At 45.4% G+C, this 26,750-nt stretch overlaps 1 protein-coding gene across 1 annotated transcript in view; it reads right to left on the bottom strand.

The window, feature by feature from the left end:
- LOC115466325 (histo-blood group ABO system transferase-like) overlaps positions 1-26,750 on the bottom strand; it is a 102,967-nt gene that overhangs the window by 63,959 nt on the left and 12,258 nt on the right. Inside the window, exon 2 of the mRNA XM_030197502.1 lies at positions 9,490-9,576. Within this exon, the coding sequence (XP_030053362.1) occupies positions 9,490-9,557 (68 nt within the window). The 5' untranslated portion in view covers positions 9,558-9,576. The remainder of the gene's footprint in view (positions 1-9,489; positions 9,577-26,750) is intronic.

Raw genomic sequence — 26,750 nt, 5'->3', positions numbered from 1 at the left:
CTCAAAGAGCTTACAATCTAGGTAATATAATTCCCCCCAGCTGTGAGAAGGGGAGGGCAGATATCCTGGAGGCTCTCAATCACCAGGAGAGAGGGGAGACGAATGGAAAGAGAGATTCCATGGAGTATGTGGAGGAAGGAAATAGCCTGCCACTAGAGCTGCCTAAGGGAGAGAAGCCAGCAACCATGGAGTGGGACAGTTCAAAGGTTGTCCTGCCCAGCACTTGAAGGCAGTGGAGGAGGCCACACTGGGCGTGGTGCTGAGAGGTGGGAGAAACTGCCAACCCTGTTCTTTACAGGGTTCCCTCTGTGCTGTGAAAAGGCAGGTGATTTGTGGTATTGGTTTGATATACAAAGACTGTCCATAAAGATTCGTTCTGAACTATTGTTCTATATTGGAAGTGTGCTGAACTCTTACTAAAACCCTTCTGAAGGAGGGGGAGGAAAGCTAATGCCCTAATAGACCTGTGGTCTTGAGGAACTGAGCGTTTGCTGAGAGATTTTGGAACCTGGACTGTACCTTTTTTCCTTTTGAAGATGATCTTATGAGAACTGTACCTTTTTCTTTTGAAGACTATATTAAGAGGGCTGTACCTTTTGTTTTGAAGAATATATTATGATTTTTGGTATGAAATTGCCTTGATAATAAAATACTTTGGCCCTGAGTCCCAGTATCAGCAGCATTCTGTCTGGGAACCCTGGGAGCCCCTCAGGCTTGCTGGCTCCACCCAAGAGGAGGAAGCGGCCCCCCCTTTACAAGGTCTATAAAATAATGAGTGGAGTCAGTGGCGTACCTAGGGTAGTTGACACCCGGGGCTGGTCATTTTTTAACACCCCCCCCCCCCCCAAAAAAAAAAATCCAGTACTAGGCATGCCGAGAATACAAACACTCAGGACCTTTAGAGCAATTCTACCATACCATAAGCAGTCATTTCTACGAGTCACACAAGGAAAAGGAAAGCATCTTAAACACTACAGTGAGCACTAGAACATCAATTCACCTATTGTAAAACGAAACCAGACAGAATAGTACAGATCGTAGATCCTGCACAGTCAATGCCAACTGAAAGCCATGTCTTTTTCACAAACACAGATACACCCTAATCCACTATAGAATAAGTAATCATAAACTTTCTATTTAGACAAAAATTAAACTGAACCCCCAATGCCAGACTCTCCATACAATGCAACACCACAGAAACAGAAACTGTCCCCTAGTACTGTGCAAAATATAGACAGCAGATGTAAATTTGAAAAAAACTAACAAGTACCAATCACCACTTTACAAATTAACAAATAGAAATAAAACAAATATAGAAAGTAAAATAATACCATTTTATTGGGCTAATACATTTAGCTTTCAGAGGCCAAAACCTCCGTCCTCGGGTCAGTACAGTATAGTGCTGTTACAGTATCCTATCCTGACCTGAGGAAGGGGGTTTTGTTCTCCGAAAGTTAGTCAAAATGTATTAAAATTAGTCCAATAAAAAGATTACCTTGTTTATGTTGGAATAATGTATTGTGTTTTAAATGCATTTTCTGTCAGCAATGTTTTTTTTTTTCTTTCTCTGTGATTACTCTGTGACCTCTGATGTGAATTGCCTAGAGAGGTCACACCCATGCAACTTCCTGTAGGTGTGATTAGGAACAGCACATGGAGCTCTAAAGGTCTCTCCTAACCTGAGGATCTATGGTGTGAGCATCCATTACCATCTAAGCACATGGAAAGAGCTGATAATCCAAATGTATTGTATTATGTTATATAAGCCTGCCTGAATATCAATCTAACTAAAAACTGTGAGTAAACAGATGTTTTGTTAATTCAACTTTAAAGTGACTCAGCAGTGAATTATTCTGGGGTGTATGTGAGAGAGATGAAGAAAAGAAATTAACATTTCTAAAGCTGAAGCTGTGTGTATAAAAATCTGCTAATTATTTACTACAAATAATCCAACAGTTTACATGTTCTATTATAAACATTTATTAACACTGCTACAATACTACTTTATCCTAAAGCAAAAAACAAAAATATATTTTTTATTTACAGTTTGTTGTCTCTGGTTTCTGCTTCCCTCATCTTCTTTTCACCATCTTCCTTCCATCCAGCATCTGTCTTCGTTCTCTGGCATCCAGTGCCAGCCCTCTCTGCTGTCTCCTCCATCCAATGTCTGCCCTCTCACCCTGCCCCTTCCATCCACATCTGCCCTCTATCTCTGCCCCTTCCATTCACTGTCTGCCCTTTCCCTTCTATCCACTCCACTGTCTGCCCTTTCTCTCTGCCCCTTCAATCCACCATTTGCCCTCCCTCTCCCATCCATCCAGGGTCTGCCCTCCCTCTCGCTCCCCCTTCCATCTAGGATCTGTCCCCTCTCTAACTGCCCCTTTTTTCAGCCCCCACTTCCAGTCCCCTTCTCCTCTCCCCTTCTCCTGTCTGTGACCCCCACCCCAGTCCTCTTCTCCCCTCCCCCTCCCCTGTCTGAGACCCCCACCCCAGTCCCCTTCTCCCCTCCCCATCTCCCATCTGAGATCCCCAACCCAGTCCCCTTCTCCCCTCCCCCTCCCCTGTCTGAGATCCCCACCCCAGTCCCCTTCTCCCCTCCCCTTTTCCCCTCTGAACACCCCCACCCCAGTCCCCTTCTCCCCTCCCCTTCTCCCATCTGAGACCACCACCCCAGTCCCCTTCTCCCCTCCCCTGTCTGAGACCCCCACCCCAGTCCCCTTCTCCCCTCCCCTTTTCCCCTCTGAACACCCCCACCCCAGTCCCTTCTCCCCTCCCCTTCCTTCTCCCATCTGAGATCCCCACTCCAGTCCCCTTCTCCCCTCCCCCTGTCTGTGACCCCCACCCCAGTCATCTCCCCTCTGAACACCCCCACCCCAGTCCCCTTCTCCCCGCCCCTTCTGTCTGAGACCCCCACCCCGTCCCCTTCTCCCCTCCCCCTCCCCTGTCTGAGACCCCCACCCCAGTCCCCTTCTCCCCCCCCCCTTTTCCCCTCTGAAACACCCCCACCCCAGTCCCCTTCTCCCCTCCCCTTCCTTCTCCCGTCTGAGATCCCCACTCCAGTCCCCTTCTCCCCTCCCCTGAGAACCCCACCTCAGTCCCCTTCTCCCCTCCCCGTCTCCCATCTGAGATCCCCAACCCAGTCCCCTTCTCCCCTCCCCCTGTCTGAGACCCCCACCCCAGTCCCCTTCTCCCCTCCCCCTTTTCCCCTCTGAACACCCCCACCCCAGTCCCCTTCTCCCCTCCCCTCCCCTGTCTGAGACCCCCACCCCAGTCCCCTTCTCCCCTCCCCTTTTCCCCTCTGAACACCCCACCCCAGTCCCCTTCTCCCCTCCCCTCCCCTGTCTGAGACCCCCACCCCAGTCCCCTTCTCCCCCTCCCCTATCTGAGATCCCCACCCCAGTCCCCTTCTCCCCTCCCCTTTTCCCCTCTGAACACCCCCACCCCAGTCCCTTTCGCCCCTCTCCTTCCCCACCTCAGTCCCATTCTCACTACTGTCTGAATCGGCGAAGCAGCATCGCAGGCAGCGCCTCGTCTGCCCTGCTTGTAAAAATCAAATCTCCTCGTCTTGACGTCGACTCGGGCCTTCCAATCAATCACTATGTCCCGCCCGCCCTCGCGGAATTTACCTTAGAGGAGGGCGGGACATAGTGATTGATTGGAAGGCCCGAGTCGACGTCAAGACGAGGAGAAGGAGATTTGATTTTTTTCACAAGCAGGGCAGGCGAGGCGCTGCCCGCGATGCTGCTTCGCCGATTTTTGTTTAAAGGAGGCGGCGGGAGCGGAGCACCCCCCACCCACTGGCACCCGGGGCGGACCGCCCCCACCGCCCCCCCCTTGGTATGCCACTGAGTGGAGTGGAATGGGTAGATGTGAATCACTTGTTTACTTTTTCCAAAAATACTAGGACTAGGGGGCACGCGATGAAGCTACAAAGTAGTACATTTAAAACGAATCGGAGAAACGTTTTTTTCACTCAACGTGTAATTGAATTCTGAAATTTGTTGACAGAGAATGTAGTAAAAGCAGTTAGCTTAGCGGGGTTTAAAAAAGGTTTGGATAGCTTCCTAAAGGAAAAGTCCATAGACCATTATTATAATGGACTTGGGGAAAATCCACTGCTTATTTCTAGGATAAGCAGCATAAAATGTATTGTACTTTTTTGGGATCTTGCCAGGCACTTGTGACCTGGATTGGCCACTGTTGGAGACAGAATGCTGGGCTTGATGGACCTTCGGTCTGTTGCAGTATGGCAATACTTGTTTACTTATAAGGACCTCTTAGCCATCCCACTGGTGCCTGCCTTTTATATTATTTGATAAATTATCCCTTCCATCCTTTGCCCTACCACAAATATACTCTATGCTCTATATCCTGCACTGTATATTTCTGCTGTTTCTCCCCCTCTTCTCTGATTTTTCTGGCTGACATTTTCACTTTCCTATACACAATGAAGTTCCTTTCTCTATTCCTAAATTATTTTGCTGTGAACCGCCTTGCTGTATTGTACTAAGGGGTGATCTATCAAATCCTAATAAACCATATCCATTAGTGGCTGTCCCATGCATGCTTGAGTTCTGCCTGTCTTTTGTGTCCTGTAGCCTCCACTGGAGGTCTGTCCCAGAGATCCACTTCTCCTTCAATGAAAAAAGAATTTTCTAAATTTCCTTTTGTGTTTTTCTACTTTCATCTTCATATGATAGCTCCTTTACGGGTCCTTATACTAAGGTACATTGAAAAATGGCCTGCGGTAGTGTAGGCATGGGTTTTGGTTGCGCGCAAGATTATTTTTCAACACACTTGTAAAAAATGCCTTTTTGGGGGGGGGGGGGGGGTAAGAAAATCGATGTGTGACAAAATGAAAATTGGTATGCGTCCATTTTGGGACTGAGACCCTTACTGCCAGCCATTGACTTAGCGGTAAAGTCTCACACATTAACCAGGCAGTAACTGTCAACGCGCATCAAAATGCCGATTACCACCCGTGCGCCAGAAAATAAAAATATTTGCTGACGTGTGTATTGGACGTGCATCAAAAATGAAATTACTGCCCGGACCACGTGATAGCCAGGCAGTAACTCAGAATTGACACATCATGGGCGCAAGTAAGTGCTTACGTGGCTTAGTAAAAGGACCCCTTAATTCTTTGATAGCAAGAACTGGAAAAGTTGAACACGTCAGATTGTTATAAATCTCCATCAGATTCCATTGGTTACACACACACACACACACACTAACCAGGCCCTGTTTACTAAGGTGCACTTGCGTTTTTAGCACATGTTAAAAACGCTTAGAGGGGCATAATTGAATGGGGCGCCCAAGTTTTCCTGAGGACGTCCCAGCGAAGGGGCGGGGAAAACCGTATTATCGAAACAAGATGGGCGTCCATCTTTCATTTCGATAATATGCTCGGGGACACCCAAATCTCAACATTTAGGTCGACCTTAGAGATGGTCATCCTTAGAGATGGTCGTCCCCAGTTTTCGGTGATAATGGAAACCAAGGACGCCTATCTCAGAAATGACCAAATCCAAGCCATTTGGTCGTGGGAGGAGCCAGCATTCGTAGTGCACTGGTCCCCCTCATATGCAAGGACACTAACTGGGCACCCTAGGGGACACTGCTGTAGACTTCAGAAATTGCTCCCAGGTGCATAGCTCCCTTACCTTGGGTGCTGAGCCCCCTTCCCCCCCCCAAAAAAAAAACCAAAACCCACTACCCACAACTGTACAACACTACCATAGCCCTAAGGGGTGAAGGGGGCACCTACATGTGGGTACAGTGGGTTTCTGGTGGTTTTGAAGGGCTCACATTTACCACCACAAGTGTAACAGGTAGGGAGGGGATGGGCCTGGGTCCGCCTGCCTGAAGTGCACTGCAGTACCCACTAACACTGCTTCAGGGACCTGCATACTGCTGTCAGGGAGCTGGGTATGGCATTTGAGGCTGGCAAAAAATATTTAAAAAGTTTTTTTTTTTAGGGTGGGAGGGATTTGGTGACTACTGGGGAAGTAAGGGGAGGTCATCCCCGATTCCCTCCGGTGGTCATCTGGTCAGTTTGGGCACCTTTTTGAGGCTTGGTCATAAAAAGAAATGGACCAAGTAAAGTCGGCCAAGTGCTCATGAGGGACGCCCTTCTTTTTTCCATTATCGGCCGAGGACGCCCATGTGTTAAGCTCACCCCAGTCCCGCCTTCGCTATGCTTCCGACACGCCCCTTTGAACTTTGGTCGTCCCCACGATGGAAAGCAGTTGAGGACACCCAAAATCAGCTTTCGATTATGCCGATTTGGGCGACCCCTGGGAGAAGGACGCCCATCTCCCGATTTGTGTCGAAAGATGGGCGCCCTTCTCTTTTGAAAATAAGCCTGTTAACATGCCTCCAGTGTGGCTTAGTAAACAGGGCCCTAACCATCAGTAAATATAGAAATAAGGACCAAAAATTAGAAATGGAAATCCTGAAAAGCCACAGTACCTGTGAGCAATAGAACACAAGAGGAATACAAATCAAAGTGTATTTCTTTTGTACTCAGCAAAATACTAAGATGTATGAAATACACATTCCCAAAACTGATATTTTTTCCAGTCATTAAAAGCTGAAAATAAAGATGTGTTCTTTTTCTTTTTTTTACCAATGTTTTGTGAGCGATTTAATTCTAAAGTGTTTTTTTTTTTTTTTTTTTAATTTCTAAGAGCCTCAGTTTGGCTTCCAGAACCTCTCTCCCACATGGACCAAGACATAAGGCTCCTGCCCATAAATCTTATCTAGGTGATGTGTGAGGTTTGCCACCTTCACATCAGGCAGACAAGTGACCAAAGGATTCTCAGGTCCACTAGTCACATAGCTATCTACATGCCTAAGGATTGAATCTCCAATTAAAATGGCCTAACCCTTCCCTCCTGGGTAGAAGCCCCTGGAGACACACCCTGGCTGTGAGACTCCTCCGTTCCCTGAGTGCTAGGAGCTCTTTACACTGAGTAGACACATGTGACCTCTCATGAACTGGGAGATAATCAAACATGTGACGCACTGTGAAAAAGACTAGATAGCTCCCATCTCGCTGCTGGAATATCTTAAAATAAGATATCCCCCAATATTCAGCCGATGACAGTCAGCATTTTTTAATACTCTTACCATCACTGACTGACTTGGCCCCTAATGTTCAGTGCCTGTGCCCGGACATTAGGGGCTAAATATGGGTGGGGAGGTTGCTGGAGGTTAGGGAACCCTAGCCAATAATCAACCACGGCCCGCATAAGAGAGTTATGCAAGCCCGGGCTGAATATCAGCCGGGACCCACATAACTTTTTTTTGTTTTAACCTACCCCCCACCCCCACCCCCTGAGCCCCTTACAAAGCACCTTCCTTCCCTCCCTGCGGCCCGCCACAACAATTGATATCCTTGCCACCCCCCAGGAGATCCAAACCCCCCCCCCCAACTGCAGTATAGGCAGGCTCCCCTCCCGGGCCTACCTTATGTCCCGGGTGATCCTTAGGGTCAGTGGGGGCAGGAGTGAAGGCCACTCACTCCTGCCTCTTGTGGCCTCTAGAAGAAAAATGGCTGCTGCAACCTCTCACAGCAGCCACATGGTACTACACAAAAGTATCATGACCTGAAAACGAGGTCCACAGCAGCCATTTTCATCTAGCAGCTGCAAGGGGCAGGAGTGAGGGGGGGGGTTGACCTCCGGGGGTGTGGGCAGGGCCGTGCCTAGGGTCTCCGGCGCCTCCCTGCAGTTGGCCCCGCGCCCGCCTCCCCACCCCCGAAAACGATCGCTACACTACCCGCCCCTCTTCTCCCCAGATCTTTTTCTTTTGTTTAAATTTACCTCTGTCCGGCGGCAGCGTAGCGTTAGTGAGAAGGAGGCGGTGCTCCCCGGCCCGACGTGTCAGTCTTCCCTTCGCTCAGTTCCCGCCTTCTTCTGACGTCATTTCTGATGTCAGAAGAAGGCGGAACTGAGCGAAGGGAAGACTGACACGTCAGGGCGGGGTGGAGCGCCGCCTCCTTCTCACTAACGCTACGCTGCAGCCGGACAGAGGTAAAATTAAACAAACAAAAAAAAGGAAAAGGATCTGGGGAGAAGAGGGCGAGGTAAGCATGGTGCGGCGGGGCGCCCCCCAGAGGATGGCGCCCTCCTGCCATGCTTACCTCGCTTACCGTGTTGACACAGCCCTGGGTGTGGGAAGGAAGGAGAGGGCTTTGTAAGGGGCTTGGGGGGCGGGGGGTTAAAACAACACACAAAACGTTACGCAGCTGCTGGCCAGTATTTAGTGCCAGCACCTGCATAGCTAAGTAGCTTAATTTAGGACAGCTTATATGTGCTGGCACCCCACATAACCCCAGCGCTGCCCCGTCCCATCCCAGACCTGCTCCGCTTTTTTTGTGAGTGGTCAGAGATTATATTTCAGCCGCACTGCCTAGTTTGGTGCCACAGTATATTGGGGGTTTAAGCGGACCCAGTGGATTTAAGCGGGCAAGAGCCTCTGCTGCCCATTAATCCCTGTTGAATATCGGCCCAATTATCAACACTATACAAAAATGTGCAGAGGTGAATAGTGTAATAATCAGGTAATCTATACAAACACGTTTTAAAACACTAGTCAATCATAGGCTGTCAAAACTTATGTGGTGTTTCACAAGGTAGAAAATCCCTCAGAAACCTTTTGGATTTGCACAAACTCCTAGGTTTACAATGGCAGGACTTTTATGCCATTGTTAAGTTTCTATCATCAGGAAAAAAAATCTCCTTTTTGCTTTATTACTTTTTGATGTATTTTGACTTCAATTTAACATTCAAAGTATCTATATTCGCTTCTTATATTTATATATCAGCGCCAGTCCTGCCATTATAAACCTAGGATTTGTGCAAATCCAAAAAGTCTACCTCTTCCAAAGTTTTAAAAGTAATTTTTCCAATCACCAGTTAAATTCTTTCCTCAATGGAAAGTTCTTTCAAAGCACCTCATCTTACTAAAGTGCAATAAGTGAGTGCTGCAGTTCAGGAGTGTCCCGAAACTGGAATCATGCCCTGTGCAGCATGTCCCTCTGGTGTCCCCACCCCACCCATTTTCACTGCAGCCATCACAGGGGAGACAAAAGACGGGGAATGATTTTTGCACCCCCATCTCCCTTGCACCCTGTGCAACCACACTGCCTTGCACTGAATCCAAAATAGTAGCGGAAAGACCACAGCTCTCCTTTGCCCTGCACATAAGGGTCCAAGGGGAGGCGAGCGTTAGCAGGATCCTCGAGATTCCTTTGGGTGGGAACGGAAATCTTCCCTGCTGGACAGTGCATCTTAAGAAGTATAGCAGTGTCTTCAAGGGTCATCTGAATGGAGAGGGTAAGTAAATAATTACCAAGAAACAATGACAAATGCATGGAAGGATTCAAGGAATGAATGCTGGAAGAAAGGCAGCAGGGAATATTAGAATAGGAGTGATATGAAATGAAGACAATGAATGAATTACTGAAGGATGAATTGTACCTACTTTGATATTAAAAATCCAATCATGGTCCCCATGATGAAAATTATCAATGAGACAAATGGTTTACTCATGTTTTGAAATATCTTCAACCTGAAAATAGAGAAGGGATGCAGTTATAAAGTAAAATGATGGATCAGCAAGAGGTGTTTTAAGGTCTCAAAAGCTTTAACTGCAGCATCCTTTATTGTTTGTCCTTCAGATTATCACAACCTATCAAATTCCCATTTTCTTCAGGATCAATATGGCAATTAGAGCCTTAGACCACATGACATTAAATGTTAAGTAGAACAGAGGAAGTAATGTGGTTACTTTTTCATGCTTACTTTATAGCTAATTTTCAAAGGGAAATTACCCAGATACTTTCCCTTTGAAAATAAGCTAGTTGTAGGTAGGGGTAAGAGTGGCCTAGTAGTTAATTCAACAGGCCGGGAACCACAGAAGCCAGGTCTCAAACCACACATTTCCCTTTGACATTCCATCTGACTGCGGGCAAGTTACTTCATCTCCCGCTTCCTGAAGTAACCATTTTGCTTGAAAACTTTTCCGGGCAAAAATTGGAAAGGTAATCTAGAAATACACAGCATACTCTAAAGCATTCGTATAGTTTACATCTGCTATTTTATCTGTGCAGCAGAGGGCATAAAATAACTCTTCTTTTTTGAAAATGCCAATTGCATGTGCCATGTTTACTCCCTCAATGTGAATATGCCCAAAGGAATGCTCCTTTGTAACGCAGCTAAAAGTATATGTGTAGAATGCATGCAGTTTTTAGCTATTTTTAGGCAAATTTACCAAGGTATATTGTTATTTTGAAGGTAATGTAGAAATCTCTAAAGCTCTGACTTGCTTAGGTGGCAGAGCCCTTCAGTGACTGTAGAAGGGTATTGCATTGCAACCCTTCCTGTACCACTTACAGGGGCCTTTACTAAGCCGCGATAAAAAGTGGCCTGCTGTAGTAGGATCTGTGTTTTTGGTGCACTCCAGGCCATTTTTTACCGTGTCTGAGGAAAAGGGCATTTTTTAATGGGCCAGGAAATGAGTATGCGCTAAAATCAACAACTAGTGCATGCCTATTATGGCCTGAGCCCTTACCGCCACCCAGTGATCTAGCGGTAAGGGCTCACTCCCCTACATGTTCGGTAACTGTTCAGTGAATGCCAACTGCCAACTTCCCCGTGGAAACACCGTGTGCAGTAGAAAATTAAAAAAATAACACCATCACATACAAGACAGGAGAGGGGGTTTTGAACTTCCCCAGTCTTGGATCCAGCAAAGCATATGGTGGCATTGGTAACTTAGGCCACTGTATTACATTAATGCATAGGAGGATTAAGAAAGCCAAGAGCAAGGACCCTAAAATATCCAGAAGGAAAAGGGTGCCCCTGTTCTTGGACAATAGGAGAAGATACAGCAGAAGATCCTGAGAGCTGTTCCACAGGAGAGTCTGCAATCACATTTGAGGTCAGTCTCTTGCTCTAGACTAGATTTGGATTCTAGGAGACAGGGGGTTCCCTAGGGGAGTGATTTCCTGGAGGAGCAAGTGTATTTTTATATTTTCCTACTCTGCTGATTTGTGAACTTTGCTTCATATCTGCCATTCTACCTCATTTTATATAAAGTACTGATTCAGAACACACTCAGATCTGGTCTTTAAATTTGTGGATGTGGATGTGTGTGGAGAGGAGGGAGCGGATCCTGGTGCCAAAAGCTTTCCAGTTTAACTGGACCTGTCCTGGAACCTGAATTATCCCAGAGAGTTACACCTGAAAATTACACTGATGCCTCCCTGCAGCTGTGCCCCTGCTTGCCTTAGTAGCTGCTATAAAGTTCCCCAGCCTAGTAGGTGTTACAGTAATTATTAGCTGAGTACCTATAAAAGAATTTTTTAAACATGCCTATTTTATAAATAATCATAGAAATACTGGCCTTTGAAAACCGATCTGAACAATTCTAAATGAATATTCAATCTCCGTTATATACGATGATGAGGTGGGTGTGTAAGTTTTGCTGATTTATTATTTATTTATTGCTTTGTATCCCACATTTTCCCACCTATTTGCGGGCTCAGTGTGGCTTACAATAAGATATGAATAATAGAAATACATTTGTTACAACTAGGTTATGGATTACATTGAACAGAGTTGTGCGAGACATTCGAATATCATTGGGAATATAACAATGGGACATCAACATAGAAACATTGGAAGGAGACAATGGGAAAAAAGGGCATTGTTAGACACCAAGACATATGGTGTACATAGTTCCGTGAATAAATGTATGATTGACTGGATAACGGGATGAGGGATCAGACGTGGATGTGTATTGCATTGGTGAACAGTGAGTGTGGTCTCTATGTGTTTTGGCTCTTTCCGTAAGTTTGTTCAAACAGGTGAGTCTTCAGTAGTTTACGGAAGGAGGCTTGTTCGTTAATCATTCTTAGGTTGCGCGGTAATGTATTCCAAGACTGCGTGCTCATGTAGGAAAAGGTTGACGTGTGTAGCGTCTTGTATTTCAGGCCCTTGCAAGTTGGGTAGTGAAGGTTGAGGTGAGTTCGGGATGATCTATTAGCGTTTCTGGGTGGTAGGTCTATTAAATCAGACATGTACGCTGGGGCTTCACCGTAAATGATCTTATGGACTAATGTGCAAACTTTAAAAGTAACGCGGTCCTTGAGTGGAAGCCAATGTAGTTTCTCTCGAAGTGGTTTTGCCCTTTCATATCTAGGTTTTCCGAAGATGAGCCTGGCTGCTGTGTTCTGGGCTGTTTGAAGTTTCCTCAGTATTTGCTCTTTGCAGCCTGCGTATAATGAGTTGCAGTAGTCCAAGTGGCTAAGGACGAGGGATTGCACTAGGCTGCGGAAGACGAATCTTGGGAAGAATGGTCTTATCCTTTTCAATTTCCACATGCAGAAGAACATCTTCTTGGTTATGTTGTTTGCGTGGGTTTCGAGTGTTAGGTGGCGGTCGATAGTCACTCCAAGGATTTTTAGCGTTTCTGAGATTGGGAGTTTTAGGTTTGGTGTGTTTATCACGTTGAATTCAGTTGTGTTGTATTGGGAAGAGAATATCAGGCATTGGGCTTTTTCTGCATTTAGTTTCAGGCGGAATGCATCTGCCCATATGTTCATGATGTGTAGACTTTGATTGATTTTGTTGGAGATTTCTTTGGTGTCTTGTTTGAATGGGATGTATTGTCACATCATCAGCGTATATATACGGGTTGAGGTTATGGTTTGATAGGAGTTTTGCTAAATGGATCATCATTAGGTTGAATATAGTTGGTGAGAGAGGTGATCCTTGTGGGACTCCACATTCAGGTATCCATGCCTTGGACGTGGTTGAATTTGATGTGACTTGATACGAGCGCAGGGTTAAGAACCCCTTGAACCAGTTTAGGACATTTCCTCCGATGCCAAAGTATTCAAGTATGTGTAGTAGGATTCCATGGTCAACCATGTCGAAGGCGCTTGACATGTCAAATTGTAGGAGGAGTATATTGTTGCCGGTTGCAATTATTTGTTTGAATTTGGTCATAAGGGTGACTATACTGTTTCTGTGCTGTGATTCGAACAGAATCCTGATTGGGCATCATGCAGTATTGAATGTTTGTCTAGATAGTTTGTGAGTTGTTTAGTTACCATACCTTCGGTTATCTTGGTTATTAGTGGTATGGATGCTATTGGCCTGTAGTTGGTTATTTCGCTCGTGTTTTTCTTTGTATCTTTAGGAATTGGTGTGAGTAAGATTTTTCCTTTTTCTTTTGGGAAGAGTCCATTTTGTAGCATGTAGTTTATGTGGTTTGTTAGGTTTATTATGAATTATTGAGGAGCAGATTTCATGAGGCTATTTGGACATATGTCTAGTTTGCAGTTGGATTTGGCATATCTTTTGAGAGTTTTAGAGATGAGGTCTTCAGATAATAGTTCAAATTCGGTCCAGGTTCTGTCTGCTGGGTGTGTTCCTTCTTCTGGATCTAGACAGTCTAGGAGAGTGGTGTATTCTATAGGGCTGGCGGGTATTTTTTGTCGTAATAGTATAATTTCTCCTTGAAGTATTTCGCAAGGTTGTCGACACTTGGTATATCTTTGCCGTTGGTTGTAACAGGGTGGTGTCTAACAGTTTGTTCACGAGGTTGAAGAGTTTATGTGTGTCTTTGTAGTTTGGTCCTATTAATGTTTTATAATGTAGTCTTTTTGTCTGTTTGATGGTGTATTTGTATTTTCTCCGAAGTTGTTTCCAGTCGTTTAGTGTTTGTTCGTCTCTCTTTTTGTTCCAAGCTCGTTCAAGTCTCCTGACTTGTGTTTTCAGTTTTTTCAGCTCTTCGGTGAACCATGGATTTGCATTTTTCCTGTGTGATGTTCTGGTTTGGGCTGGGGCGATTTTGTCTAATGTTGTTGTGCTTATATCATCCCATTCTTGGAGGAATTGGATGGTGTCAGCGTTTGTAGTCCATTCTCTGGTAGATCTGTTGCCAGAATGTTGTGGGGTCTATTTTTCCTCTCGTTGTGTAGGTTGTTCGCTCATGTTTATTGATTGTGTTTAGTTGTGTTTTTCGCCAGTAAAGAGTGACATTTGCTTTATGGTGGTCTGACCATAATGTAGGTGTCCATCTTGTGTTAGTGAGTGTGATAGTTGAGTCCGGTTCGAATCTTTGTTATGATATCTAGTGTGTGTCCTTTTTCGTGGGTTGGTTTAGAGTTGGGTATCAGTGAGAGGCACCGCTGAGGTCCATATATGTTATTTGTATATAACAGAAATTGAATATTCATTTGAAATTATTTTATAAATAAAACATGTATGTCTTTTTAAGACAGGGTCTCAGAAGTAGCAACAGTAGCACCTAAATGATCTTGAGCAAAGTCATACCTGCTTCAGTGTATGCTCTCTATGCAGGTAAAAGTGTATTTTGTAAATTACACACGTACCTCATAGCTCCACCCGATTGTACATAAAGATGCACCTACAATGGGCACAAAGTCAGTACTCATCCAGACATCATCATCAATGCAAAGACCAAGATCAACAACAGAGAAGATTCCTGCCAGCTACCTACAGAGGCAACCTGATATCAACGGACTAAGGTTGTATGCCTTCGTTCATTCTAAAAATATGAACAATCACCGACTGTTATTCAGCCTGCGGGAGGCAAGCTGGCTAAGTGTCACGATCGGTGCAGAGTAAGGATATTCAATGCCAGGCCATTTCCGGTGACAGGCACTTAATATCTGGGGTGGGGGGGGGGGGCGTTACCAGCTTCAACTTAACCCGCCAAGTCAATATTCATCGCTGGCCGGTTAAGTTTATAGCAACCAAAGATAGGCCTCCTATTTTGGTGGCCCAATTTGACCACTAAACATAGCCGGCCAAGCACTGAATAATTGCAGATAGCCGGTTCTATCATACAATATAGCCAGATAGCTTCTAAGGGGGAGATTCTATATATGGCACCTGGGAAATACGTGTGGTATATGGTTCAATATTTTTATTGATGATATTAAACAGAAACAACATATCCAATCTCAAACACAACAGAGATGCCACCATCAGAGCATTCAACCTTGACATTAGAAAGGAAGAAACAATGTTAAGCTATCATCATCCATTTTGCTAACAATCCCTTCCTTACCCCCACCCCTCCCACCCTTCTACCCCCTTCCTATATTGTAACAGATTAAATTATAATAAAAGGACAGAAACATTATCAGCAGTACTATATGTAAATCTTAACCAAGTAACTTGATAAAACACCTTTCAACTAGTTATTCAATTACCCCCTCCCCCCACCCTTATGAATACATTAGTGTAACTTGTACAAAAGTGTATCTTGGAATGGTAAGTGTGGATCAACAGTTTAAAATATAACTTCTCCCTTTATGTGGCAGGGTAGTCAATAATGGTTCCCATCTCGTCCAAAACCTTGTCCCAGGGACACTGTCCCATTGCTTAACGCCACATCTATCCACCCTCATTTGATGTATCATCTGAGTTCTGCAAACTTGCAAAGAGGGGCCCAAAGGGGAGAACCAAGACTTTAAGATGGTATTAATTCCGAAAAACACATGCTTATAAATCCCTTGAAACCCGCAGGCGGATCCGAGGTGAAAGAGTAACTCTGAAACAGGAGCAGCGGGTCCCATACTAATGAGCAATGCCACATGGACTGAACCTTCTGCAGGATTCCCCTCCAAAATTTTTCCACTGGAGGCAAAGCCAAAACATACAGTGGTGGAAATAAGTATTTGATCCCTTGCTGATTTTGTAAGTTTGCCCACTGACAAAGACATGAGCAGCCCATAATTGAAGGGTAGGTTATTGGTAACAGTGAGAGATAGCACATCACAAATTAAATCCGGAAAATCACATTGTGGAAAGTATATGAATTTATTTGCATTCTGCAGAGGGAAATAAGTATTTAATCCCTCTGGCAAACAAGACCTAATACTTGGTGGCAAAACCCTTGTTGGCAAGCACAGCGGTCAGACGTCTTCTGTAGTTGATGATGAGGTTTGCACACATGTCAGGAGGAATTTTGGTCCACTCCTCTTTGCAGATCATCTCTAAATCATTAAGAGTTCTGGGCTGTCGCTTGGCAACTCGCAGCTTCAGCTCCCTCCATAAGTTTTCAATGGGATTAAGGTCTGGTGACTGGCTAGGCCACTCCATGACCCTAATGTGCTTCTTCCTGAGCCACTCCTTTGTTGCCTTGGCTGTATGTTTTGGGTCATTGTCATGCTGGAAGACCCAGCCACGACCCATTTTTAAGGCCCTGGCGGAGGGAAGGAGGTTGTCACTCAGAATTGTACGGTACATGGCCCCATCCATTCTCCCATTGATGCGGTGAAGTAGTCCTGTGCCCTTAGCAGAGAAACACCCCCAAAACATAACATTTCCACCTCCATGCTTGACAGTGGGGACGGTGTTCTTTGGGTCATAGGCAGCATTTCTCTTCCTCCAAACACGGCGAGTTGAGTTCATGCCAAAGAGCTCAATTTTTGTCTCATCTGACCACAGCACCTTCTCCCAATCACTCTCGGCATCATCCAGGTGTTCACTGGCAAACTTCAGACGGGCCGTCACATGTGCCTTCCGGAGCAGGGGGACCTTGCGGGCACTGCAGGATTGCAATCCGTTATGTCGTAATGTGTTACCAATGGTTTTCGTGGTGACAGTGGTCCCAGCTGCCTTGAGATCATTGACAAGTTCCCCCCTTGTAGTTGTAGGCTGATTTCTAACCTTCCTCATGATCAAGGATACCCCACGAGGTGAGATTTTGCGTGGAGCCCCAGATCTTTGTCGATTGACAGTCATTTTGTACTTCTTCCATTTTCTTACTATGGCACCAACAGTTGTCTCCTTCTCGCCCAGCGTCTTACTGATGGTTTTGTAGCCCATTCCAGCCTTGTGCAGGTGTATGATCTTGTCCCTGACATCCTTAGACAGCTCCTTGCTCTTGGCCATTTTGTAGAGGTTAGAGTCTGACTGATTCACTGATTCTGTGGACAGGTGTCTTTCATACAGGTGACCATTGCCGACAGCTGTCTGTCATGCAGGTAACGAGTTGATTTGGAGCATCTACCTGGTCTGTAGGGGCCAGATCTCTTACTGGTTGGTGGGGGATCAAATACTTATTTCCCTCTGCAGAATGCAAATAAATTCATATACTTTCCACAATGTGATTTTCCGGATTTAATTTGTGATGTGCTATCTCTCACTGTTACCAATAACCTACCCTTCAATTATGGGCTGCTCATGTCTTTGTCAGTGGGCAAACTTACAAAATCAGCAAGGGATCAAATACTTATTTCCACCACTGTATGTCCAAGGGAGACCATCCCACTGCCACACTTCAAGCATGCCCCACTTCCCCCAATCCGTGCCAGCATTGCCCGCCTAGGAGATATATAAAGTCGCAGCAGAAACCGGTAAAGCTTTTCTCTTTGAAATACCGATAGCCGCTGCGAGTACAGAGTCTTTATGAATGCTCGGCACAGCGCTGAGGTAACCCGCAACCTAGATCATGTGTCCAGCTTTGAGCCAGCCGCTCATAATCAATTTCCTCTGTCGTGTCCTTCAATTGCTGATGATGAAACTTCAGGGATACAGATTGCTGTGAGCCAAGAGAGTATCCCTTTGTCAGGATATCAAGAACATCCTCCGTTAGATCTGTCCACTGCAATGAAAAAATACAGTGTTGCAATTGAAGATAAGCAAAGTATTGCCCAGGATGTACCCCAAATTGCACTTGTAGGTCATTAAACGGTTTAATATGACCTGCTTCGTTAACCACCTGTGCAAGATAGATAATACCCTTCCTAGCCCAGGATCCAAATATACTCAGCCCCTGCCCCGGTGGGAAAGCAGATTCTGACAAATAGAGAGCAACGGGGTAGTACTGGCGGAAAAATAATGCCTCCTGCACAGCCAGCGCCAAGTGGCTCTTAACGAAGCTAATAAAGGGTGGCGCCGGAATGCATCCCGTGGAAGCCGCCCTCCAGTATGAAGCAATTGACTAAAGTGAAGCTCAGGAAAGATGGAGGTCTCCAATACTGTTAAAGAAAACTCCGACGTCTCTCTGTACCAATCGTTTATGTGACGCATGGAGCAGGCTATCGTGAGAGACTTTATACTCAACAAACCCATCCCCCCACTCTCTCGGTGTGGTAAAGTAGCCATCGGAAGTTTGGGACGTCTCCCCCTCCAAAGAAATGCCTGTATAAGTCGTCCCAAAGCCCGCTCGTTTCCTCAGTAAATATAATGGTAACTGCTGAAAGATATAGCCACTTGGGCACAACAATCATATTGAAAAGTGCGATCCGACCCCACAGAGAGAGTGGCAGATCTCGCCACAACAGGAGCTTTCGTTTCGTATTCTCCAACAGCGGTCCCACATTAGTCGTGTATAATGACTGAGCATCTCTAGTTATGTGTACCCCCAGATACTTCAGATATCCATTTGCCCACCGAAGAGGGAAGCGACCTCTTCAAGATTGTTTTAGTTTCTCATCTATGGCCAGGGCGCATGATTTTTGTAAATTCAAGGAGAATCCTGATACCATACCATACTGCTCTATGACCTCCAGGGCACTACGAAGAGATATTTGCGGTTCAGACAACAGCAACATAATGTCGTCTGCATAAGCGAGAGCAGCCATAGTTTCATTGCCTACTCTAACCCCTGTAACCTCAGGAGTATTATTTAATAATCAGATCAAGGGTTCCAAAGAGATGTCAAACAGAAAAGGTGATAAAGGGCATCCTTGCCGCGTTCCTCTACCCACTCCAAATCTGTCTGAACGACCCCCATTAACCAGCACTTGTGCCTCCATCCCGGAATAAAGGGCTCCTACTGCCCCCAAGACCCACTCCGGCAGGCCCACCCATTCCAGTACCCAAAAAAGATATCCCCCGATCACCTGGTCAAATGCCTTAGCCGCATCTAGACTGACCAACAGCATAGAGTCGCCCTCCCCACTATTTTGTGCCATCGAGAGGAGAATTCTCCTGACATGCCAAACAGACTTTCGTTTAGGGATAAAACCCACCTGAGCAGGGCTGATAAGAGTCGCCATGTGTGGCGCTAACCTATTAGACAGGATCTTGGCTAAAATTTTAATGTCTAGGTTTATTAAAGAGATAGGCCTGTATGATTCAGGCTCCTCTATGGGCTTGCCGGGTTTAAGTAGGAGAGACAACAGTGCCGTGTTCTCGTGAGCCGGAAATGTGCCCTCCCGTATAACTAAATTGTAATATTCAAATAAGTCTCCCCATATTGTGCCAACCATAACCTTATAAAATTCCACGGAGAATCCATCTATGCCTGGTGCCGAATGAGGCTTCAACCCTTTAATCACCTTCTGGAGCTCTTTAAACTGTAATGGGGCCGCCAGCCCCTCTATCACTGATTCTGTCAATTTAGGCATCCCAGCCCGGTTCAACAGGTCATCAATGTCTGTCTGCTTTGGGGATGCCCGTTCACTATATAAAGATTGAAAGTGATCATGTAGGATTTGGCCAACCTCCGCTGGCCTGTTAGTGACCTTTCCCTGTTTAGTACATAGTGCTGTAATAGAACGGCAGCCCTCCTTGGCTGTCACCAGCCTCGCTAGAAGTCCCCCCGTACGGTTCCCAAAGCGGTGAAAACGGTATTTCTGATACATCAACTGACGCTGAGTCTGCTCATGCAATAGAGTATTGATGGACACTTGTAAAGACACATACACCTCCCTGTTGGATTTAGTAGGGGAGTTCAAGAATACTCTCTTGGCTCTATGCAATTGTTGTTGGAGATTTGAAATACTGGCAGCAACCCTTTTTCTCCTCGCAGTGACATATGAGAATCTCCACGCAGCACCGCTTTCGCGGTATACCAAAAGAGCTGCAGGTCAGCATGGTGCCGAGCATTATGACCCTCATATATCTCCCATTTATCACGCAGAAATTTTTGGAAGTCTGGGTCTTTTGCCACATAGCTGGGGAACCGCCACCTACACACCCCGCAGAATCCACCCGGAGCCTCCACTTCCACCCAGACCGGAGCATGGTCCGATACCACCACCTGTTCCACCTTCGCTCCCGTAACCCAGGGGAACAGGAAGATGCCACCATAACATAATCAAGTCTGGCCCAGGTCTCATGTGCACGTGACCTATGTGTAAAATCCTTCTCGCTAGGGTGTAACAACCTCCATGGATCAACCAATTTAAGCGATGCCATAAAGGCACTTAATACCTTATCTGGCCCACCTGGGGACCCACTGCTCCTAGCCCCAGTACAATCCATCTCCGGTTCCATTAAGGTGTTCATGTCACCCACAACGCTTATATCCTTATTTTGGTACGGAACCATCACCTTCAGAAGTTCAGGAAAAACTTTTTAGCAAAGGGGGTCGGGGCATATACATTGAGAAGGTACACTTCATGCCCCTGTATCCATACTTTCAACAAAATATACCGACCCTTCACGTCACATAGGATGACTTCTGCGGTGTAAGCCAGTCTCTTATGAAACAAGACTGCTACTCCACCTCTTCGGGTCCCTGATGATGCAAAGTGAATCTGGCCTACCCATGCCCGTTTTAATTTACTATGTTCTACATCTGAAAGTCTTGTTTCCTGTAAACACACGATATCTGCTTGTAGGCGTCTCATGTGAGATAGAATCTTATGGCGCTTGATTGGGGACGTAATGCCCCCCACATTCCACGAAACTAATTTACAACTAGCCAGTCTCCCAGCTGCCCGGTGAAACCAGCTTGCTTTGTTTGTACCAGCCCGGGGTACCCAGCCCCACCCCCGCGGCCTCCACCATGCTTCTCCCATACCACATACAGCATCCACACTTTCTGTTAAGCCACTTTACACTCATGTACCCCATAGGTATTTCAATGCCAAAATTCCTCCTCCCACCCTCCCCAACGCCCTTACAACAACAGTCCAAAAAACCCAAACACCCTCCCTCCAACCCACCCCTTCCCCCTTCCCCCTGCCTCCCCGCACACCCCCCCCCTCTGAACCCCTATGCTCCTGGGTGAGACTAACCCCACCAAGGCGAGATCACAACGTGCTAAGATCCCACCCCCCCCCCGGACCCCCCACCTCTCAACGCATTATACTTATACCATTAATGTATAAACCTCCACACACAAAGTCCACCAGTCATAAGTAGACCCGATCTGCAGTAGTCTTAGCTTCTTCCATTCCCCTCCACCAGGGATATAACATAACGGTTTCAAGAGGGAGCATTAGCCCCTTTCAGTTCTTGGTTGATGAACTGTAGTGCTAGTTGGTCTGATGTAAAGGGAACCCATTTCCCCGCGTGTTGTATCTTCAACGTGGCTGGATAGAGTAGCATGAACCGCACATTTTTTTTCACCAGTGTTGCACAGATCGGGTGAAATTTCCGCCTTTTCTCCTGAACGCTGGTGGAATAGTCCTGGAATATTCTAACTTGGGCCCCTTCGTATCTCAGAGACTCTCTTTTTGCCGATACCCCTGCAGAACCTCTTCTTTATGCAAGTAGTTATGTACTTTGATGAAACCACACAAGGTCTCTGGCCATTCAGCTGGGGCCGCCCAAGCCCGTGCGCTCGCTCAATACATAAGGGGCCTCTGCTATCCGACAAAGCAAATTCCTTGGATAACCACTCCTCAAGCATAGTTCCCAGATTCTTATCAGGGATTTTTTCCGACAGGCCAACCAGCCAAAGGTTGCTGTGCCTGGCCCTATTCTCAAGCTTGTCCAGTTTCTCAGCTTGGCCGGCTAGTTGCGCTTTTAAATCTGCAATTTCTGGCTCATAGCGCTGCCAAGTATCTTCTAACTCTGAAATCCTTTTCTCAGCCTCTGTGGTTCTACTAACAATGTCCGCCAGCCTCCCATCCAACTTTTCTAGCGGCCCTCCAATGAGGAGAATCGGGGCTCCAGCGCGGTTCCAACTGCTGCTACAAGCTGTGCCAGTTGCCGTTCGGTAAATTCCGCCTCTCTGTGAGATGACACGCCCGCCATCTTGGATTCACTGCTAATCAAAGAAGGGGATTTTTCTTTCTCACTTTTCACGGTCTTCCTGGTTCCTCCGAGCGGCATGGGTACAAGGTACTGTTCCATGCACTCTACCCGAATCTCTAGCAGTGCAGGTTCCGCTTGTGTGAAGGTTTTAATGAGGCACAGAGCCAGAAATGAGCGGGAATCTCGGAGCAGTACAAAAACACTGTTACTGCTCCCACCGCATCACGTGATCTCTCATACGTGTGGTATATAAAATACACTTAGTTGATATCTCAGCGCCTAAAACTAAGTGCATCTGTCATGAAACGCCTAGCCACCTACCTGGGGTTACCCCGTGGCCACTTAGAGGGTCTATCTCCAGTACAGCTTAGGTCCACCTGCACCTGCTACTTGTATTGTACACTAGCACCCTCCTCCCACCGACTGGGTCACAACCGCTTCTGGGCGAGTCTTCCACTCTCAAGTTATCCACAGTGATTTCTAAACTACTGGACTCCACACGCTCAATGGTCCCACAGTTCCCAGAATGCACTCACAGACCCAACACACAAACCACCAGGATTCTTTATCAGTCCAGACAATGAGGCAATAAACTGAAAATTATTTATTGTTTTAAAAATTGATCAGTGTAACATAAAAAGTGCAATCAGTAAACAATAACAGGTAACTGAAATATGGATCAATTATAACCGTAACTAAACATTTGTTTACTTTCTAGAAAGTACCAGGGGAGATCAAGACACATAGCTGCTCACCAGTTATCAAATATAACTGTGTTACAGGACTTTAGCAAATAGTTTTCTCTCTCTCTTCTCCCGGGCTGAAAGTGGAGCAAAAGCCAGTACAATCCAAATGAAATGAGTTCCTGGGCCAATCAGAGCGTAGAACAAGTTTCATAAATAGCTGGTTACATCACTACAGGCATTTCCTTTATCTGTGTGCTAACTAAAAGAAGGAACGGTCATTCCTCTGTAACAGTTTTATACATAAATGTGCACCACCTGCTGGCCAAACTAGAGAAATACACTTCAAGAAATATTCAATAAAATTTACAGGCTTAATATCCACTGTTTTGTCACACCTCCATCCTTAAGAGAGAGACCTCTATGAGAATCAAGATGGCGTCAAGAGCAGATGTCGGGACTCTCAGCTCCTGAATGCTCAACAAGTGAACTGACGAGCAACTATTTTTCCCGACTTGAGATGGGGAAAAGAAAAGGGAAAACGGCGGTTACTACTCCAAGGTACCGCCATCAACCCCTGTCCTTCACCAGATGACTTTGCAGGGCTTTTGGACTGGAGTCCCTGGAGAGCAGACACCCACTTTGATTGGTTCAGCACCATCTAGCGCCGAACGCAGCACTGAGGGAGTGACGCTTAGCCCCCCCGTCTCTCACCGCACCTCCACAACCCGGAAGCAATTCGTTAGTCATGGGAGAGCAGCGTCTGGAGCCCTTGGAGTTACCTAGAGCCTCGGCATTGGTAGAAGGAGGCCCCATGACTACATCAACCCCGGGCAAAGAAACATCGTTGCAGGAACCCCCTCGGGGAACCATGCATAGTATCCCGGAGATCGGAACTGTGAGTATCGGAGGATTAATAAGACCAAATGTGGTGACTATGGATTCACTATGGGATGCCATCCAGGGCGTGAACAGTACATTACTTTTGATGAATGCTTCTTTCAAGAATGAAATAACGGATTAAAAAAAATCTAATCAGATATTGAGCGCTCAGTTTCAAGAACAGAGTGTTAAGAACTTGAAAACAGAAGGAGATATTGCTAAACTTCAAAATACAATGGAAGCTTTAATCAAAGAACAAGAAATTCAGGAAAGAAAGATGGAATTTTTAGAAAATAATGTATGAAGAAATAACTTAAGATTCCTTAACTTTCCAAAATCTCCTTTGATTAATGTCCTTGATATGCTTAAGAAATACTTTAAAGATGTTTTGGAGATACCAGAAGAGGCTTACCCTCCTATAACACAAACACAATATATAACGGGTATATCTGGTTTACCTAAAGATAAAAACCAACCAGCTACATCTAAAGACTTGAATTTAACTGAATTTCTGGAGTCTTCACTCGAATTGATTCAGAACGGACAACATTACTGGTCACATTTGCGCTTGAATATGATCGTAACAATATCTTAAGGTTTTACTTTAGACATATTAATGAGTTATTTTTGGGACAAAAAATACAAGTTTTTCCAGACTTAGCGCGTGCCACTCAAAAGAAAAGGAAGGAATTCTTAACTTATAAACCTAGAGTTTTGAAGTTAGGTGGTTCCTTCACTTTAAAATTTCCTTGTCGATGCTGTATTTCTTATGAATTGGTTAACTATTTTTTTTTATCCTAAAAAATTACTTGAATTCATCGAATCAAAAGAAAAAGCTGTACCGCCATTAGAGATGACCCCATAGTTTTGAAGAGTGCTGTTAAATTGGCTGTGGACGGTTTGCTTTCCCGTTTGCTAGTTTAATAATTATGTAATAATTCCTTAGGATTTCTTAGCTCTTGATTCATTTGATTGTGGACAAAATGAAAAATTTATTTTCCCTTATCTTTATGTATTTTGTAATGCCGTATGTTTATTTCTGATATTGCCATACATTTATGTTTTGTTATTAATATAAATGTGAAATGAATAAATAAAGTATACAAAAAAAAAGAGAGAGACCTCTACAGACCACGGATCAGGTCTTAAGAGAGAGACCTCTACAGACCACGGATTGGGTCTTGATAGTCCAGTGTCAGGGTGGTTCTGGCTCTTCCTTTCATGAGAGGCCATCAGTGTTACCATGTACACTGCCTGTATGGTGAAGTTGTACATTTGTAGGTATAGGCTCCACCTGAGTAGTTTCCCATTCTCTCCTGAGACTCTCTTAAGACAGACCAAAGGATTGTGATCTGTGATGACCGTAAAGTCACACCCATACAGATCTGGTTGTAACTTATTGAGGGTGCACACTAAGGCTGACCACTCTTTTTCAATCGTGGCATATGCTACCGCTCTGAAAAAGAGCTTGCAACTCGGTACACAATGGGGTGCTCCTCCCCCTGCTATTCACTTGGCAGAGTACAGCCCCAATGTCATATGCTGAGGTATCAGTCTGTACCACAAATCTTTGCTGGTAATCAGGTGCAAACTGCAACTAGTACTGGATCAGTAGCTAATGCTGTCTTTTAGTTTTGAAAGGCTGATTCACATTCTTGTGACCAGATAATGATTCGGGGTAGTCTTTTTTTTAGTCAAGTCAGTCAGGGGCTTGGCTATGGTGCTGTAGTGAGGCACAAACTTCCTGTAATACTCCACTGTTCCAAGGAAGGCCAATACTTGCTTTTTAGTTTGGGGAGTGGGCCAGTTTTGTATAGCTTTCACCTTACTTGGTTCAGGCTTCAGCTGTCCACCTCCCACTCTGTGCCCTAAATATTGCACTTCTGTCACCCCCACCTGACATTTGCTAGATTTTATAGTCAGGTGGGCCTCGCTGATCCGGTCCAGTACTCCACTCAAATGGACCAGGAGGTCCCAAGTCTGACTGTACACAGCAATATTTAATTATTTTTATTTGTAGCATTTGTATCCCACATTTTCCCACCAGTTTGCAGGCTCAATGTGGCTTACATTATGCCGTAATGGCGATCGCCATTGACGGATGAGGAGTTACAGATGATATTGCATTGGTACATGGTAAAGTGTAATACAGAGTGGTATTGCAAGAGTTCCTGCTTGATATAGTAGATTATCCTATAAGTTAAATAGTCAATTATAGAAGAACGTTTCCAGCATGAGAAATAAAGTGGTAGCCCTAGCATGCTCCTGGAGTCCATCGAACAGACAATTCACTAATGACTGAAATGTACCAGGGGCATTTTTCATTCCAAAAGGCATTACAGTAAACTCATACAGACCAAATGGGGTAATAAATGCTGATCACTCCTGAGCAACAACTGTTAGGAGAATCTGCCAGTACCCTCGACTAAGGTCCATTGTAGTCAGGTACTGGGCCCCAGCTAAGTGATCTAGTAACTCATCCATCTGGGGCATCGGATAGGCATCAGATACAGTACATTTATTAAATCTCCTGTAATCCACGCAGAAGCGGGTTGTGCATCTTTTTTGGGAACAAGAACTATAGGAGAAGCCCAGGGAGACTTCTTTATAATACCTAGGGCTAGCATCTTATCAATCTCCTGCTTCATTTGCCTCTCCACCTCAGCAGATATTCGATAGGCACCCTGCTTCAGTGGGTCATGGCCACCAGTGTTTGCATTGTGGTTAGCCAAATGGTTAAGTCCTGGTTTAGTGGAAAACACATCAACATACTTTTGCAATACTGCTTCTAACTGCTGTTGCTCTCCCACTACAACTTGTTGTATGGATCCATCTGGTAATGACTCTGCTAAGAGCTCAGGTATGGGTTCACTATCCTGACCCTCTTCTGGTAGGTTGTACACAGCTAGCACTATAGCTGTGCGATTTGCATAGGCCTTTAACATACTTACATGAAAGGTACACTGCTTTCTGCGTTGAGAGTCCATAGATAAAATAGTTTGCATTATTCAGATGCCTTATGACCTTGTAAGGTCCCGCCCAATTACCTTGAAGTCTATTCTGACAAACTAGGACTAAAACAAGTACCTGCTGGCCCTCATAAAACTCTTTTGAGCCTGCTTAGTTTGGGCTGCCTGCAAGTTATCTCTGACAAAGCCCACAAGTTCTTCCAGTCTCTGCCGCATATTAACTAATATTC

This window comes from Microcaecilia unicolor, chromosome 3 (genome assembly GCF_901765095.1).
Source record: "Microcaecilia unicolor chromosome 3, aMicUni1.1, whole genome shotgun sequence".
Classification (NCBI taxonomy): domain Eukaryota; kingdom Metazoa; phylum Chordata; class Amphibia; order Gymnophiona; family Siphonopidae; genus Microcaecilia; species Microcaecilia unicolor.
This window is presented reverse-complemented; position numbering and strand designations above follow the sequence as displayed.